Raw genomic sequence first — 19,304 nt, 5'->3', positions numbered from 1 at the left:
CTTGTTTAGTTGTTTGAAGTGTGAACTTTTTTTTCTGCTTTTGTTCTAAGTCGTCGCAGAACACCTGGGGGGTGATGCACTTTCAAATGAGTCATTGTGTTATTGAAAAGATTTCACTTTCTCCCCTCCTCAGGAAATAATAGCAGCACAAACATTGCATATGGCCATTTTGTTATCGTCCTTTGAAACTTTAAAATCGATCCACACAGCAGACATTGTGGGCTCGGTTAGGAATGCTGTGTTGCATGTGTAACGCTGTATATATCGTGGCGTCATTACGTCATCTACCTACTTTATATAGGTATGCGCGTCAGCTTTGACATCGGTTTTGCACATCCGCGTTAAACTAGACACAGTGCATTCAGAAAGTATTCAGAACCCTTGACTTTTTCCACATTTTGTTACAGCCGTATTCTAAAATTAATTAAATTGTTTATTTTCTCATCAATCTACACACAATACCCCCTAATGACAAAGCAAAAACAGGTTTTAAGACATTTTTGCAAATGTATTAAAAAAACATCACATTTACATCAGTATTCAGACCCTTTACTCAGTACTTTGTTGAAGCACCTTTGGCAGCGATCACATCCTTGAGTCTTCTTAGGTATGACGCTACAAGCTTGGCACACCTGTATTTGGGGAGTTTCTCCCATTCTTCTCTGCAGATCCTCTCAAGCTCTGTCAGGTTGGATGGGGAGCGTCGCTGCACAGCTATTTTCAGATCTCTTCAAAGATGTTAGATCGGGTTCAAGTCCGGGCTCTTGCTGGGCCACTCAAGGACATTCAGAGATTTGTCCCACAGCCAGTCCTGCGTTATCTTGGCTGTGTGCTTAGGGTCGTTGTCCTGTTGGAAGGTGAACCTTCGCCCCAGTCTGAGGTCCTGATCGCTCTGGAGCAGGTTTTCATCAAGGATCTCTCTGTACTTTTCTCCGTTCATCTTTGCCTCGATCCTGACTAGTCTCCCTACTAAAACAGGTCTATTTTTTGTTGTTGTTGTAAGAATTCATAAAACAATTTGATTTGTGGTGTTTGGTTCTAAATATCAGAGTAAGAAATCGACGGACACAATAAAAGTGCCAACCAACTTTATTCACCCAAAGGATCGAACGGCTGAACAGACAAAGACAAAGACATACTTCCACCAGTGGTAGGGTATATATACATATGTATATATATATGTATGTATGTATATATGCAGTGCCTTGCGAAAGTATTCGGCCCCCTTGAACTTTGCGACCTTTTGCCACATTTCAGGCTTCAAACATAAAGATATAAAACTGTATTTTTTTGTGAAGAATCAACAACAAGTGGGACACAATCATGAAGTGGAACGACATTTATTGGATATTTCAAACTTTTTTAACAAATCAAAAACTTAAAAATTGGGCGTGCAAAATTATTCAGCCCCCTTAAGTTAATACTTTGTAGCGCCACCTTTTGCTGCGATTACAGCTGTAAGTCGCTTGGAGTATGTCTCTATCAGTTTTGCACATCGAGAGACTGAAATTTTTTCCCATTCCTCCTTGCAAAACAGCTCGAGCTCAGTGAGGTTGGATGGAGAGCATTTGTGAACAGCAGTTTTCAGTTCTTTCCACAGATTCTCGATTGGATTCAGGTCTGGACTTTGACTTGGCCATTCTAACACCTGGGATATGTTTATTTTTGAACCATTCCATTGAAGATTTTGCTTTATGTTTTGGATCATTGTCTTGTTGGAAGACAAATCTCCGTCCCAGTCTCAGGTCTTTTGCAGACTCCATCAGGTTTTCTTCCAGAATGGTCCTGTATTTGGCTCCATCCATCTTCCCATCAATTTTAACCATCTTCCCTGTCCCTGCTGAAGAAAAGCAGGCCCAAACCATGATGCTGCCACCACCATGTTTGACAGTGGGGATGGTGTGTTCAGCTGTGTTGCTTTTACGCCAAACATAACGTTTTGCATTGTTGCCAAAAAGTTCAATCTGACCAGAGCACCTTCTTCCACATGTTTGGTGTGTCTCCCAGGTGGCTTGTGGCAAACTTTAGACAACACTTTTTATGGATATCTTTAAGAAATGGCTTTCTTCTTGCCACTCTTCCATAAAGGCCAGATTTGTGCAATATATGACTGATTGTTGTCCTATGGACAGAGTCTCCCACCTCAGCTGTAGATCTCTGCCGTTCATCCAGAGTGATCATGGGCCTCTTGGCTGCATCTCTGATCAGTCTTCTCCTTGTATGAGCTGAAAGTTTAGAGGGACGGCCAGGTCTTGGTAGATTTGCAGTGGTCTGATACTCCTTCCATTTCAATATTATCGCTTGCACAGTGCTCCTTGGGATGTTTAAAGCTTGGGAAATATTTTTGTATCCAAATCCGGCTTTACACTTCTTCACAACAGTATCTCGGACCTGCCTGGTGTGTTCCTTGTTCTTCATGATGCTCTCTGCGCTTTTAACGGACCTCTGAGACTATCACAGTGCAGGTGCATTTATACGGAGACTTGATTACACACAGGTGGATTGTATTTATCATCATTAATCATTTAGGTCAACATTGGATCATTCAGAGATCCTCACTGAACTTCTGGAGAGAGTTTGCTGCACTGAAAGTAAAGGGGCTGAATAATTTTGCACGCCCAATTTTTCAGTTTTTGATTTGTTAAAAAAGTTTGAAATATCCAATAAATGTCGTTCCACTTCATGATTGTGCCCCACTTGTTGTTGATTCTTCACAAAAAAATACAGTTTTATATCTTTATGTTTGAAGCCTGAAATGTGGCAAAAGGTTGCAAAGTTCAAGGGGGCCGAATACTTTCGCAAGGCACTGTATGTATGTATGTATATATATGTGTAAATATGTATATATATACCCCAATCTGGGTGGAGTCTCGTCCTTTTCTCTAGACATTACATCTTTGTTGCTAGGCAGGAAGTTAAGTGACGTGGGTGATAAACTGTTCCTTCTCCCTTCATTGTGACCTGACCTCGGCTCCCTTCCTCACTAATCCACATCTCTCCACCAGCATGTGATTGTCCTCCCTTCATTCAACACATTCCAAGCTTAACTGAACCCACCATATATACATTCCTCATAACCATTAACTTCGGTTGTAGAAACCAGACTATGGCACCCCTTATGTCTCTCGTAAAACGGATGATTAACAATATTTAAAGTTTAAAAATCTAAACCCAACAGTGGGTTATAAAAAACAAAAAACACAAATTCTCAGTCAAAAGCCAATGAGAACAATGGAAGGTTTTCTCTCCTGTGTGTGTTATAGTACAGTTATGTATTATAAAGACAGGTTAAATCATAAACAATATGATTTAATGTGGCATGAAACAAAAAACACTAATTCTCAGTTAAAAGCACAAGTCAGAACACAGCCTCTCTATTCTCTCATGTGATTTCAGGTCCTCTGACTGGGAAAATGTCTTTCCACACAGTGAGCAGTGGTATGTCTTCTCCTCCTGTGTGTGTATTATTTCATGCTTATTCAGATGTCTTAACCGGTTAAAACTCTTTTCACACAGGGAGCAGTGGTACGTTTTATCCCCTCCAGTGTGTGTCCTCTCATGCCGATTCAGGGCCCCTAACTTGATAAAACTCTTTCCACACAGGGAGCATTGGTAGGGTTTTTCTTGTCTGTGTCTCCTCTCGTGGTCTTTAAGGCTCCCTGAATGGCTAAAACTCTTTCCACACTGGGAGCATTGGTAGGGCTTTTCTCCTGAGTGTGTTCTTTTATGCTGTTTTAGGTTCCCTAGCTTGCTAAAACTATTTCCACACTGGGAGCATTGGTAGGGCTTTTCTCCTGTGTGTGTCCTCTCATGCGCCTTCAGGTCACCTAACTTCCTAAAACTCTTTCCACAGTGGGAGCAGTGGTAAGGCTTCTCTCCGGAGTGTATTCTCTTATGCCCCCATAGGCTTCCTGCCCAGGTAAAAGTCATTCCACATTGAGAACAGCGATAAGGCTTCTCTCCAGAGTGTTTTTTCTTATGCTGCTTCAGGGCCTTTAACCAGGGAAAACTCTTTCCACAGTGGGAGCACTGATGTCGTCTCGTTGGTTTGGGTGTCGCCGGGTCTGGTTTCCCTGAAGGACTCTTCCCGCTGTCATCATGAGAGTTTGGTCTCTCTCCTGCCAAAGACAAACAGATTTAGTTTAACCTGTTAGAGCTCTAGGGGCGCTATTTCATTTTTGGATAAAAAACGTTCCCGTTTTAAGCGCAATATTTTGTCACGAAAAGATGCTCGACTATGCATATTGACAGTTTTGGAAAGAAAACACTCTGAAGTTTCAGAATCTGCAAAGATTTTGTCTGTAAGTGCCCCAGAACTCATTCTACAGGCGAAACCAAGATGATGCATCAACCAGGAATTAGCAGAATTTCTGAAGCTCTGTTTTCCATTGTCTCCTTATATGGCTGTGATTGCGCAACGAATGAGCCTACACTTTCTGTCGTTCGCCCAAGGTCTTAGCAGCATTGTGACGTATTTGTAGGCATATCATTGGAAGATTGACCATAAGAGACTACATTTTCCAAGTGTCCGCCTGGTGTCCTGCGTCGAATTCGGTGCGCAATTGCCAGCTGCTTCTACTTTACCATTTGATTCAGGGGAGAAAGCATGTGTCCAAGAACGATGTATCAATGAAGAGATATGTGAAAAACACCTTGATGATTGATTCTAAACAACGTTTGCCATGTTTTCAGTCGATATTATGGAGTTAATTTGGAAAAAAGTTCGCGTTTTGAGGACTGAATTTTCGGATTTTTTTTGGTAGCCAAATGTGATGTATAAAACGGAGCTATTTCTAATACACAAGGAATCTTTTTGGAAAAACTGAGCATCTGCTATCTAACTGAGAGTATCCTCATTGAAAACATCAGAAGTTCTTCAAAGGTAAATGATTTTATTTGAAGGCTTTTATGTTTTTGTTAATGTTGCGTGCTGGATGCTAACGCTAATGCTAACGCTAAATGCTAACGCTAAATGCTAACGCTAGCTAGCTACTTTTACACAAATGATTGTTTTCCTATGGTTGAGAAGCATATTTTGAAAATCTGAGATGACAGTGTTGTTTACAAAAGGCTAAGCTTGAGAGATGGCATATTTATTTCATTTCATTTGCGATTTTCATAAATAGTTAACGTTGTGTTATGCTAATGAGCTTGCTGATAGATTTACACAATCCTGGATACAGGGGTTTTTTCATAGCTAAACGTGACGCAGAAAACGGAGCGATTTGTCCTAAACAAATAATCTTTCAGGAAAAACTGAACATTTGCTATCTGAGAGTCTCCTCATTGAAAACATCTGAAGTTCTTCAAAGGTAAATGATTTTATTTGAATGCTTTTCTGTTTTTTTGTGTAAATGTTGCCAGCTGAATGCTAATGCTAAATGCTACGTTAGCCATAGTTAACGTTGCGTTATGGTAATGAGCTTGAGTCTGTATTCACGATCCCGGATCCGGGATGGGCAGATCAGAAAGGTTAACAGAGACCTGAATGAAACCTCCACATAATACAACTGTCTTCCTATGAGGGTAAATCTGGACTAGATTACTCAATAAAGGAGCATGTTAACCAGCAGCATACCACTGCTGATTTGCCTCTGAAGCTAAGCAGGGTTGGTCCTGCTCGGTACCTGGATGGGAGATCAGGTGCTGCTGGAAGTGGTGTTGGAGGGCCAGTAGGAGGCAGTCTTTCCTCTGGTCTAAAAAAAATATCCCAATTCCCCAGGGCATGGTTGTAATGTATTTTACCCTCTTCAGTCCTTTCTGAAACCATAGCTGGAAGCCTGTGTCTATGAGGAAGGGCGTGAAGAGTCCTTCTGAAACCATAGCTGGAAGCCTGTGTCTATGAGGAAGGGCGTGAAGAGTCCTTTCTGAAACCATAGCTGGAAGCCTGTGTCTATGAGGAAGGGCGTGAAGAGTCCTTTCTGAAACCATAGCTGGAAGCCTGTGTCTATGAGGAAGGGCGTGAAGAGTCCTCTCTGAAACCATAGCTGGAAGCCTGTGTCTATGAGGAAGGGCGTGAAGAGTCCTTTCTGAAACCATAGCTGGAAGCCTGTGTCTATGAGGAAGGGCGTGAAGAGTCCTCTCTGAAACCATAGCTGGAAGCTTGTGTCTATGAGGAAGGGCGTGAAGAGTCCTCTCTGAAACCATAGCTGGAAGCCTGTGTCTATGAGGAAGGGCGTGAAGAGTCCTTTCTGAAACCATAGCTGGAAGCCTGTGTCTATGAGGAAGGGCGTGAAGAGTCCTTTCTGAAACCATAGCTGGAAGCCTGTGTCTATGAGGAAGGGCGTGAAGAGTCCTTTCTGAAACCATAGCTGGAAGCCTGTGTCTATGAGGAAGGGTGTTTCGAGTGGGTTGGAAATAAAAGGCATGGATGAGATAGCTTGTCTATGTCCGACGTGGATCCTAAACTGAGACCTGAGTGAACTTTTCACAAAAGGGTTGATTGAGTGGTATTGTTTACTCAATGGTAGGGGCACAGACTAAGGAGACCAGGGATGGTAGGGGCACAGACTAAGGAGACCAGGGATGGTAGGGGCACAGACTAAGGAGACCAGGGATGGTAGGGGCACAGACTAAGGAGACCAGGGATGGTAGGGACACAGACTAAGGAGACCAGGGATGGTAGTGGCAGACTAAGGATACCAGGGATGGTAGTGGCACAGACTAAGGAGACCAGGGATGGTAGTGGCACAGACTAAGGAGACCAGGGATTGTAGTGGAGCACAGACTAAGGAGACCAGGAATGGTAGGGGCACAGACTAAGGAGACCAGGGATGGTAGGGGCACAGACTAAGGAGACCAGGGATGGTAGTGGCAGACTAAGGAGGCCAGGGATGGTAGTGGCAGACTAAGGAGACCAGGGATGGTAGGGGCACAGACTAAGGAGAGCAGGGATGGTAGTGGCAGACTAAGGAGACCAGGGGTGATGTTTGACATGAGTTATTTTCCATAAAGGAACACACCGATCCTTCCTCCTCTATGAACGTTCCTAGGCCGTCATTGTCTGAAATATATATATATTTTTTTAAATGTAAAAACCCAAATTCTTGTGAATATTAGTAGTACAGTAGTAATGGAGGACGGGGGTCTCTCCTTTCTGTCTATCCTTTCTGTAGTACAGTAGTAATGGAGGACGAGGGTCTCTCCTTTCTGTCTCTCTGTTTATTCTTGTGAATATTAGTAGTACAGTAGTAATGGAGGACGAGGGTCTCTCCTTTCGGTCTCTCTGTTTATTCTTGTGAATATTAGTAGTACAGTAGTAATGGAGGACGAGGGTTTCCTCTTTCTGTCTATCCTTTCTGTAGTACAGTAGTAATGGAGGACGAGGGTCTATCCTTTCTGTCTCTCTGTTTATTCTTGTGAATATTAGTAGTACAGTAGTAATGGAGGACGAGGGTCTCTCCTTTCTGTCTCTCTGTTTATTCTTGTGAATATTAGTAGTACAGTAGTAATGGAGGACGAGGGTCTCTCCTTTCTGTAGTACAGTAGTAATGGAGGACGAGGGTCTCTCCTTTCTGTAGTACAGTAGTAATGGAGGACGAGGGTCTCTCCTTTCTGTAGTACAGTAGTAATGGAGGACGAGGGTCTCTCCTTTCTGTAGTACAGTAGTAATGGAGGACGAGGGTCTCTCCTTTCTGTAGTACAGTAGTAATGGAGGACGAGGGTCTCTCCTTTCTGTAGTACAGTAGTAATGGAGGACGAGGGTCTCTCCTTTCTGTAGTACAGTAGTAATGGAGGACGAGGGTCTCTCCTTTCTGTAGTACAGTAGTAATGGAGGACGAGGGTCTCTCCTTTCTGTAGTACAGTAGTAATGGAGGACGAGGGTCTCTCCTTTCTGTAGTACAGTAGTAATGGAGGACGAGGGTCTCTCCTTTCTGTAGTTCAGTAGTAATGGAGGACGAGGGTCTCTCCTTTCTGTAGTACAGTAGTAATGGAGGACGAGGGTCTCCTCTTTCTGTAGTACAGTAGTAATGGAGGACGAGGGTCTCTCCTTTCTGTAGTTCAGTAGTAATGGAGGACGAGGGTCTCTCCTTTCTGTAGTACAGTAGTAATGGAGGACGAGGGTCTCTCCTTTCTGTAGTACAGTAGTAATGGAGGACGAGGGTCTCTCCTTTCTGTAGTACAGTAGTAATGGAGGACGAGGGTCTATCCTTCAGTAGTAATGGAGGACGAGGGTCTCTCCTTCAGTAGTAATGGAGGACGAGGGTCTCTCCTTCAGTAGTAATGGAGGACGAGGGTCTCTCCTTTCTGTAGTACAGTAGTAATGGAGGACGAGGGTCTCTCCTTTCTGTAGTACAGTAGTAATGGAGGACGAGGGTCTATCCTTCAGTAGTAATGGAGGACGAGGGTCTCTCCTTCAGTAGTAATGGAGGACGAGGGTCTCTCCTTTCTGTAGTACAGTAGTAATGGAGGACGAGGGTCTCTCCTTTCTGTAGTACAGTAGTAATGGAGGACGAGGGTCTCTCCTTTCTGTAGTACAGTAGTAATGGAGGATGAGGGTCTCTCCTTTCTGTAGTACAGTAGTAATGGAGGACGAGGGTCTCTCCTTTCTGTAGTACAGTAGTAATGGAGGACGAGGGTCTCTCCTTTCTGTAGTACAGTAGTAATGGAGGACGAGGGTCTCTCCTTTCTGTAGTACAGTAGTAATGGAGGACGAGGGTCTCTCCTTCAGTAGTACAGTAGTAATGGAGGACGAGGGTCTATCCTTCAGTAGTAATGGAGGACGAGGGTCTATCCTTCAGTAGTAATGGAGGACGAGGGTCTCTCCTTCAGTAGTAATGGAGGACGAGGGTCTCTCCTTTCTGTAGTACAGTAGTAATGGAGGACGAGGGTCTCTCCTTTCTGTAGTACAGTAGTAATGGAGGACGAGGGTCTATCCTTCAGTAGTAATGGAGGACGAGGGTCTCTCCTTCAGTAGTAATGGAGGACGAGGGTCTCTCCTTTCTGTAGTACAGTAGTAATGGAGGACGAGGGTCTCTCCTTTCTGTAGTACAGTAGTAATGGAGGACGAGGGTCTCTCCTTTCTGTAGTACAGTAGTAATGGAGGATGAGGGTCTCTCCTTTCTGTAGTACAGTAGTAATGGAGGACGAGGGTCTCTCCTTTCTGTAGTACAGTAGTAATGGAGGACGAGGGTCTCTCCTTTCTGTAGTACAGTAGTAATGGAGGACGAGGGTCTCTCCTTTCTGTAGTACAGTAGTAATGGAGGACGAGGGTCTCTCCTTTCTGTAGTTCAGTAGTAATGGAGGACGAGGGTCTCTCCTTTCTGTAGTTCAGTAGTAATGGAGGACGAGGGTCTCTCCTTTCTGTAGTACAGTAGTAATGGAGGACGAGGGTCTCTCCTTTCTGTAGTACAGTAGTAATGGAGGACGAGGGTCTCTCCTTTCTGTAGTTCAGTAGTAATGGAGGACGAGGGTCTCTCCTTTCTGTAGTACAGTAGTAATGGAGGACGAGGGTCTCCTCTTTCTGTAGTACAGTAGTAATGGAGGACGAGGGTCTCTCCTTTCTGTAGTTCAGTAGTAATGGAGGACGAGGGTCTCTCCTTTCTGTAGTACAGTAGTAATGGAGGACGAGGGTCTCTCCTTTCTGTAGTACAGTAGTAATGGAGGACGAGGGTCTCTCCTTTCTGTAGTACAGTAGTAATGGAGGACGAGGGTCTATCCTTCAGTAGTAATGGAGGACGAGGGTCTCTCCTTCAGTAGTAATGGAGGACGAGGGTCTCTCCTTCAGTAGTAATGGAGGACGAGGGTCTCTCCTTTCTGTAGTACAGTAGTAATGGAGGACGAGGGTCTCTCCTTTCTGTAGTACAGTAGTAATGGAGGACGAGGGTCTATCCTTCAGTAGTAATGGAGGACGAGGGTCTCTCCTTCAGTAGTAATGGAGGACGAGGGTCTCTCCTTTCTGTAGTACAGTAGTAATGGAGGACGAGGGTCTCTCCTTTCTGTAGTACAGTAGTAATGGAGGACGAGGGTCTCTCCTTTCTGTAGTACAGTAGTAATGGAGGACGAGGGTCTCTCCTTTCTGTAGTACAGTAGTAATGGAGGACGAGGGTCTCTCCTTTCTGTAGTACAGTAGTAATGGAGGACGAGGGTCTCTCCTTTCTGTAGTACAGTAGTAATGGAGGACGAGGGTCTCTCCTTTCTGTAGTACAGTAGTAATGGAGGACGAGGGTCTCTCCTTTCTGTAGTACAGTAGTAATGGAGGACGAGGGTCTCTCCTTTCTGTAGTACAGTAGTAATGGAGGACGAGGGTCTCTCCTTTCTGTAGTACAGTAGTAATGGAGGACGAGGGTCTCTCCTTTCTGTAGTTCAGTAGTAATGGAGGACGAGGGTCTCTCCTTTCTGTAGTACAGTAGTAATGGAGGACGAGGGTCTCTCCTTCAGTAGTACAGTAGTAATGGAGGACGAGGGTCTCTCCTTTCTGTAGTACAGTAGTAATGGAGGACGAGGGTCTCTCCTTTCTGTAGTACAGTAGTAATGGAGGACGAGGGTCTCTCCTTTCTGTAGTACAGTAGTAATGGAGGACGAGGGTCTCTCCTTTCTGTAGTACAGTAGTAATGGAGGACGAGGGTCTCTCCTTTCTGTAGTACAGTAGTAATGGAGGACGAGGGTCTATCCTTCAGTAGTAATGGAGGACGAGGGTCTATCCTTCAGTAGTAATGGAGGACGAGGGTCTATCCTTCAGTAGTAATGGAGGACGAGGGTCTATCCTTCAGTAGTACAGTAGTAATGGAGGACGAGGGTCTATCCTTCAGTAGTACAGTAGTAATGGAGGACGAGGGTCTATCCTTCAGTAGTACAGTAGTAATGGAGGACGAGGGTCTCTCCTTTCTGTAGTAATGGAGGACGAGGGTCTCTCCTTCAGTAGTAATGGAGGACGAGGGTCTCTCCTTCAGTAGTAATGGAGGACGAGGGTCTCTCCTACAGTAGTAATGGAGGATGAGGGTCTCTCCTTCAGTAGTAATGGAGGACGAGGGTCTCTCCTTCAGTAGTAATGGAGGACCAGGGTCTCTCCTTCAGTAGTAATGGAGGACGAGGGTCTCTCCTTCAGTAGTAATGGAGGACGAGGGTCTCTCCTTTCTGTAGTACAGTAGTAATGGAGGACGAGGGTCTCTCCTTCAGTAGTAATGGAGGACGAGGGTCTCTCCTTTCTGTAGTACAGTAGTAATGGAGGACGAGGGTCTCTCCTTTCTGTAGTACAGTAGTAATGGAGGACGAGGGTCTCTCCTTTCTGTAGTACAGTAGTAATGGAGGACGAGGGTCTCTCCTTTCTGTAGTACAGTAGTAATGGAGGACGAGGGTCTCTCCTTTCTGTAGTACAGTAGTAATGGAGGACGAGGGTCTCTCCTTTCTGTAGTACAGTAGTAATGGAGGACGAGGGTCTCTCCTTTCTGTAGTACAGTAGTAATGGAGGACGAGGGTCTCTCCTTCAGTAGTACAGTAGTAATGGAGGACGAGGGTCTCTCCTTTCTGTAGTACAGTAGTAATGGAGGACGAGGGTCTCTCCTTTCTGTAGTACAGTAGTAATGGAGGACGAGGGTCTCTCCTTTCTGTAGTACAGTAGTAATGGAGGACGAGGGTCTCTCCTTTCTGTAGTACAGTAGTAATGGAGGACGAGGGTCTCTCCTTTCTGTAGTACAGTAGTAATGGAGGATGAGGGTCTATCCTTCAGTAGTAATGGAGGACGAGGGTCTATCCTTTCTGTAGTACAGTAGTAATGGAGGACGAGGGTCTATCCTTCAGTAGTAATGGAGGACGAGGGTCTATCCTTCAGTAGTAATGGAGGACGAGGGTCTCTCCTTCAGTAGTAATGGAGGACGAGGGTCTCTCAGTAGTAATGGAGGACGAGGGTCTCTCCTTCAGTAGTAATGGAGGACGAGGGTCTATCCTTCAGTAGTAATGGAGGACGAGGGTCTATCCTTTCTGTAGTACAGTAGTAATGGAGGATGAGGGTCTATCCTTCAGTAGTAATGGAGGACGAGGGTCTATCCTTTCTGTAGTACAGTAGTAATGGAGGATGAGGGTCTATCCTTCAGTAGTAATGGAGGACGAGGGTCTATCCTTTCTGTAGTACAGTAGTAATGGAGGACGAGGGTCTCTCCTTCAGTAGTAATGGAGGACGAGGGTCTATCCTTCAGTAGTAATGGAGGACGAGGGTCTCTCCTTTCTGTAGTACAGTAGTAATGGAGGACGAGGGTCTCTCCTTTCTGTAGTACAGTAGTAATGGAGGACGAGGGTCTCTCCTTCAGTAGTAATGGAGGACGAGGGTCTATCCTACAGTAGTAATGGAGGACGAGGGTCTCTCCTTCAGTAGTAATGGAGGACGAGGGTCTCCTCTTTCTGTCTCTCCAAAAACGCTTTACGCAACCGTGGGACCTTTTTGATTCCAAATGTAAGTAGATAAGATAGTAGCTGTCTATTAAAAATATATATACTGGTTGTTGGATTCCTCATGTCCACTCAAAAGGTAGGAAGAAGAAGTGCTTGGTCCTGATTGGATGTTGGACACTATATTTATTGACTATTATGTGAATCCTATAAATCAAAAAGGGCCAATCAACTAGCTTCATTTCCTCAGAGATCAAATTACATTTCAAGTTTGCTGAAATGACATGGAATGCCTCAGCTGTTTTTCCTAAATCTGTAGCAGCAGCTGGAATTTCCAGAGTTTTCCATCCCTGTGATTGGGTAACTCCTACTCCTATAGGTTAGTAAAGAGGTCAGGTAATATGGGAGTTGGATTGTGCCTAAGAACAGCCCTTAGCCGTGGTATATTGGTCATATACCACAACCCCCCGAGGTGCCTTATTGCTGTTATAAACTGGTTATCAACGTAATTAAAGCAGTAAAAATAAAGGTTTTGTCATACCTGTGGTATACAGTTTAATGTGAATCTGTACTCCCCTACGTATTTATCTAGACAGGGAAGATAACAGTTTAATGTGAATCTGTACTCCCCTATGTATTTATCTGGACAGGGAAGATAACAGTTTAATGTGGCTCTGTGTTCCCCTACGTATTTATCTAGACAGGGAAGATAACAGTTTAATGTGGCTCTGTACTCCCCTACGTATTTATCTAGACAGGGAAGATAACAGTTTAATGTGGCTCTGTACTCCCCTACGTATTTATCTAGACAGGGAAGATAACAGTTTAATGTGGCTCTATACTCCACTACGTTTTTATCTAGACAGGGAAGATAACAGTTTAATGTGGCTCTGTACTCCCCTACGTATTTATCTAGACAGGGAAGATAACAGTTTAATGTGGCTCTATACTCCCCTACGTATTTATCTAGACAGGGAAGATAACAGTTTAATGTGGCTCTGTACTCCCCTACGTATTTATCTAGACAGGGAAGATAACAGTTTAATGTGGCTCTGTACTCCCCTACGTATTTATCTAGACAGGGAAGATAACAGTTTAATGTGGCTCTGTACTCCCCTACGTATTTATCTAGACAGGGAAGATAACAGTTTAATGTGGCTCTGTACTCCCCTACGTATTTATCTAGACAGGGAAGATAACAGTTTAATGTGGCTCTATACTCCCCTACGTATTTATCTAGACAGGGAAGATAACAGTTTAATGTGGCTCTGTGTTCCCCTACGTATTTAGCTAGACAGGGAAGATAACAGTTTAATGTGGCTCTGTACTCCCCTATGTATTTATCTGGACAGGGAAGATAACAGTTTAATGTGGCTCTGTGTTCCCCTACGTATTTAGCTAGACAGGGAAGATAACAGTTTAATGTGGCTCTGTACTCCCCTATGTATTTATCTGGACAGGGAAGATAACAGTTTAATGTGGCTCTGTACTCCCCTACGTATTTATCTAGACAGGGAAGATAACAGTTTAATGTGGCTCTATACTCCCCTACGTATTTATCTAGACAGGGAAGATAACAGTTTAATGTGGCTCTGTACTCCAGCATGTTAGATTGGAGATCAAATGTTTCATATGAGACAAAGGAACAGAACGTCACCTTTTAGTTGAGGGTATATATTTTTTACCATTTAGAAATAACATCACTTCATGTATCTTGTCCCCCCCATTTGAATGCGTCATAAGTATTTGGCCAAAATTAACTTATATGTGTATTAAAATATTTGGTCCCATATTCCTAGAACACGATGACTACATCCAGCTTGTGACTCTACAAACTTGTTGGATACATTTGCAGTTTGTTTTGGTTGTGTTTCAGATGATGTTGTTCCCAACAGAAATGAACAGTAAATAATTTATCGTATCATACGAGTCACACAAGAATAGAATATGTTTCTGAACACTTGTATATTAATATGGATGCTAACATGATTAGGGATAATCATCAAAGAATCATGAATAATAAAGTGTGAGAAAGGTAGAGCCATGAATACCATACTCCTTATTGGTACTTAAACGTTTTATATCTCTGCTGTCCTAATAAACAGATAGGGGAGAGTAGCTGAGGGTTTGAACAAATGGAACATCTCTAATTCATAGACAGAGCTGTGGATGCAAGGACCCACCATGAGATCAAAATGATGGTTTTAAAACCGTTGAGTCAAATACAGTGTTTGTTTACAAGCTTATATTTGGGGTTCTGGTGAGGTGCACATTTCAGTGCAATGACCCTTTGGCTTTAAAATCACACATTAGTTCAACAACTGCAGAGTTTCTGGCCGTGTTTTTAAGACAGTACTCACTGGTGTTAATCAGATCTTCAGTCTCCTCTTCATCTCTCCAAGCGTCTTCCTCCTCTTTTATTGAGATAGCCTCCTCTTCCACTCCAAAAGGTTCTTCCTCTTCTTTCAATGTGATACTGATAGCCTCCTCTTCCTCCTCTTTCATTCTGAAAGCTTCTTCCTCTCCTTTTACTGAAACATCCTCCCCCTCTTCTTTCACGACAATGTTCAGCCACAGACCCTCTTTCTCCGTCCAGCAGACCTCTTCTTTAGCAAGAGGAGAGTAGCTTGGAGAGCTCATGGTGGGCTAGCTAGCTAGCATTGACGATTAGCTTAGGTTAAGTATAATCAACACATTTGTAAATTGAACAAGTAAGTTACGTTTAAGTTAAATAGTAGATCGGTGTGTTAAAAACACCGAGATCAATTTACACAAAAAATGGTCTAAAGAGCTTTAATGCTTTCGGTTGTATGTTGGCTACAGGGCTAAAGAGGTGGTTGAATGAGTCAGTATTCGTGTTGGTGAAACAGCTTCCGGTGTCGTGTTGGTCCATTAGATATGACGTCACCATATGAAGGTCGCATATCGCAGTCAGTTGAATGAAATGGGTAACGCAGTTTAGAAAAATATTCACTACATTGTTTATTTATTTAAAGATGAGCAAATATGTTTTGTCTGACTTCTTACAGCCAAAACATTCGTATATGCAGATCTATAGCTACATGTGAATATGTACATTATGAATATATACTGTTAGAATAGTTTAATGCAGACCTGTAGCTACATATGAATATGTACGTTATTAATAGATACTGGTAGAATAGTTCCGTGTAGCTCAGTTGGTAAAGCATGGCGCACGCAACGCCCAGGGTTGTTTGATATGAGTCTGCTTAATGAATAAAATGTTAATAAATGAATACCTAGTTAGGGATTTAACTCCAATCTCGACAATATAACGTCAATTGTCAGTGTTATGGCTGCTTTGCTTGATGTATTGTTGTCTCGACCTTCTTCCTCTTTGTGCTGTTGTCTGTGCCCAATAATGTTTGTACAATGCCTTGTGCTGCTGTCATGTTGTTGTCATGTGTTGCTGCCATGCCATGTGTGTCGTCTTAGGTCTCTCTTTATGTAGTGTACGTGTTGTAGGATTGTGTTGTCTCTCTTGTCGTGATGTGTTTGGTCCTATATATTTGTTCTATCTCCCGTCCTGCATTTTGCCTTTTGGTACGCCGTCATTGTAAATAAGAATTTGTTCTTAACTGACTTGCCGAGTTAAATAAAATTATACTACTTAACATCAGCAATATTTTGTCATTCAGTCAAACACACAGGTAATTGTTTATTAATTTATTAAGAAAATCTGCGAAATGGAGAGTTGAAAATAAAGAGACCGGGAGGGTCACAAAAGTGAAGTTTGGGAAAGATTTGCTGAAGTGCTGAAGGAGCAAGATGATAACTATGTGAGGCACGATATGTGATGAATGTGAGGCACGATTACAACTTTGTTCCCATTAGAAACAACGCCAATGACACATCTGGGGTTAGTTATCAGTTCGCTGCATTCATAACCAAGTGGGAACTTACCACATACGACTGGGAAAAAAAATCCACATGAACGGCCATTCAACTGGTATTTACTACTTCACAATTGGAAAATCCCGACCTCCCACTTGGTTACGAACACAGCATTATTGGTTGCCACACCTCAGTCCACCTCATTCACCTGAAAAGGGTTGGGGCTAGCTCTTTAAATGCCCCCACCTGCAGTCTTTGGGCGCGTTTCTCTGCTCAGACGTTGCTGACACCTGACTGAGTTTACAATGCTTGGACAGGTATTTGCACATGTTATGGCAATGGGCTCGTTCGAGCGGAAAAGTCACCGCCTTTTCAAATTGTGATGCATTATGGGGATAAAAAGTGTCCATCTTGCGCCTACATGAACTTTAAAAAACAACCATTTGATCAAAGATCATAAAGTCAATTGCAGACAGTCGACTGCACACAGTTCCTCCATCCCCAGCTGTAACTTACAGCCATTGGCTGAAATTGTGGAAGGTTCTATTGGGTCAACCAATCATCAGAGTGTTTCTGTTTGACCAAATACGAACAGGACCAAACACTTCAACAGGAACCAACTTTGCAAAACAATGGTTAGTTACTAATGAAGGTGATATTTGAGGATCTCTTTTTACTAATTGATTGTAAAATGTAGACATCTATTTATAGTTTCTGACTGTGTGAAAATGAAGACATGTTTATTTCAACATTGTTTCAACATACTATTTGAAATATACAGTGAATTCGGGAAGTATTCAGACCCCTTCCCCTTTTCCAACATTTTGTTACGTTACAGCCTTATTCTGACATGGATTAAATACATTTTTCTCCTCATCAATCTACAAACAATACCCCATAACGACACAATACCCCATAATGACATCACAATACCCCATAATGACATCACAATACCCCATAATGACATCACAATACCCCATAACGACATCACAATACCCCATAATGACATCACAATACCCCATAATGACATCACAATACCCCGTAATGACACAATACCCCGTAATGACACAATACCCCATAACGACACAATACCCCATAACGACACAATACCCCGTAATGACACAATACCCCGTAACGACACAATACCCCGTAATGACACAATACCCCATAACGACACAATACCCCGTAACGACACAATACCCCGTAACGACACAATACCCCATAACGACACAATACCCCGTAATGACACAATACCCCATAACGACACAATACCCCGTAACGACACAATACCCCATAACGACACAATACCCCATAACGACACAATACCCCGTAATGACACAATACCCCATAACGACACAATACCCCGTAACGACACAATACCCCGTAACGTCACAATACCCCGTAACGACACAATACCCCATAACGACACAATACCCCGTAATGACACAATACCCCGTAATGACACAATACCCCGTAACGGCACAATACCCTGTAATGACGACACAATACCCCATAATGACATAACAACCCATAATGACACAATACCCCATAACGAAACAATACCCCGTAACGACACAATACCCCGTAACGACACAATACCCCGTAACGACACAATACCCCGTAACGACACAATACCCCGTAATGACACAATACCCCATGACGACACAATACCCCATGATGACACAATACCCCATGACGACACAATACCCCATGACGACACAATACTCCATGATGACACAATACCCCATGACGACACAATACCCCATGATGACACAATACCCCATAACGACACAATACCCCATGACGACACAATACCCCATGATGACACAATACCCCATGACGACACAATACCCCATGACGACACAATACCCCATGATGACACAATACCCCATGACGACACAATACCCCATGATGACACAATACCCCATAACGACACAATACTCCATGACGACACAATACCCCATGATGACACAATACCCCGTAACGACACAATACCCCGTAACGACACAATACCCCGTAACGACACAATACCCCGTAACGACACAATACCCCGTAATGACACAATACCCCGTAACGGCACAATACCCCGTAATGACGACACAATACCCCATGACGACACAATACCCCATGATGACACAATACCCCATAACGACACAATACCCCATGATGACACAATACCCCATGACGACACAATACCCCATGACGACACAATACCCCATGATGACACAATACCCCATGATGACACAATACCCCATGACGACACAATACCCCATGATGACACAATACCCCATAATGACACAATACCCGACCACCCCAACCCCTCTTTTACGCTGCTGCTACTCTCTATTTATCATATATGCATAGTCCCTTTAACTATACATTGATGTACATACTACCTCAATTAGCCCGACTAACCAGTGCCTGTATGTAGCCTCTCTACTGTATGTAGCCTCTCTACTGTATGTAGCCTCTCTACTGTATATAGCCTCTCTACTGTATATAGCCTCTCTACTGTATGTAGCCTCTCTACTGTATAGAGGCTCTCTACTGTATGTAGCCTCTCTACTGTATAGAGCCTCTCTACTGTATATAACCTCTCTACTGTATGTAGCCTCTCTACTGTATGTAGCCTCTCTACTGTATGTAGCTGTATGTAGCCTCTCTACTGTATATAACATCTCTACTGTATGTAGCCTCTCTACTGTATGTAGCCTCTCTACTGTATGTAGCCTCTCTACTGTATATAGCCTCTCTACTGTATGTAGCCTCTCTACTGTATGTAGCCTCTACTGTATGTAGCCTCTCTACTGTATATAACCTCTCTACTGTATATAGCCTCTCTACTGTATATAGCCTCTCTACTGTATGTAGCCTCTCTACTGTATGTAGCCTCGCTACTGTATATAGCCTCTCTACTGTATGTAGCATCTCTACTGTATATAGCCTCTCTACTGTATGTAGCCTCTCTACTGTATGTAGCCTCTCTACTGTATGTAGCCTCTCTACTGTATATAGCCTCTCTACTGTATGTAGCCTCTCTACTGTATATAGCCTCTCTACTGTATGTAGCCTCTCTACTGTATGTAGCCTCTCTACTGTATATAGCCTCTCTACTGTATATAGCC

General features: G+C 43.3%; 1 protein-coding gene across 1 annotated transcript; it reads right to left on the bottom strand.

The window, feature by feature from the left end:
• Positions 1–2,755: 2,755 nt before the first annotated feature.
• LOC118938132 (zinc finger protein 239-like) lies at positions 2,756–17,068 on the bottom strand. Its single transcript, XM_036939848.1, has 2 exons — positions 14,685–17,068; positions 2,756–4,118 (listed from the first exon to the last, which is right to left on the bottom strand). The coding sequence occupies exons 1-2, from the start codon at positions 14,962–14,964 to the stop codon at positions 3,346–3,348; spliced, it is 1,053 nt and encodes a 350-aa protein (XP_036795743.1). The 5' UTR covers positions 14,965–17,068; the 3' UTR covers positions 2,756–3,345.
• Positions 17,069–19,304: the final 2,236 nt, after the last annotated feature.

The sequence above is a fragment of the Oncorhynchus mykiss genome, chromosome 13, assembly GCF_013265735.2.
Source record: "Oncorhynchus mykiss isolate Arlee chromosome 13, USDA_OmykA_1.1, whole genome shotgun sequence".
Lineage (NCBI taxonomy): Eukaryota > Metazoa > Chordata > Actinopteri > Salmoniformes > Salmonidae > Oncorhynchus > Oncorhynchus mykiss.
Note: the sequence above shows the minus strand (reverse complement) of the source record. Positions and strands in the feature narration are given on the sequence as shown.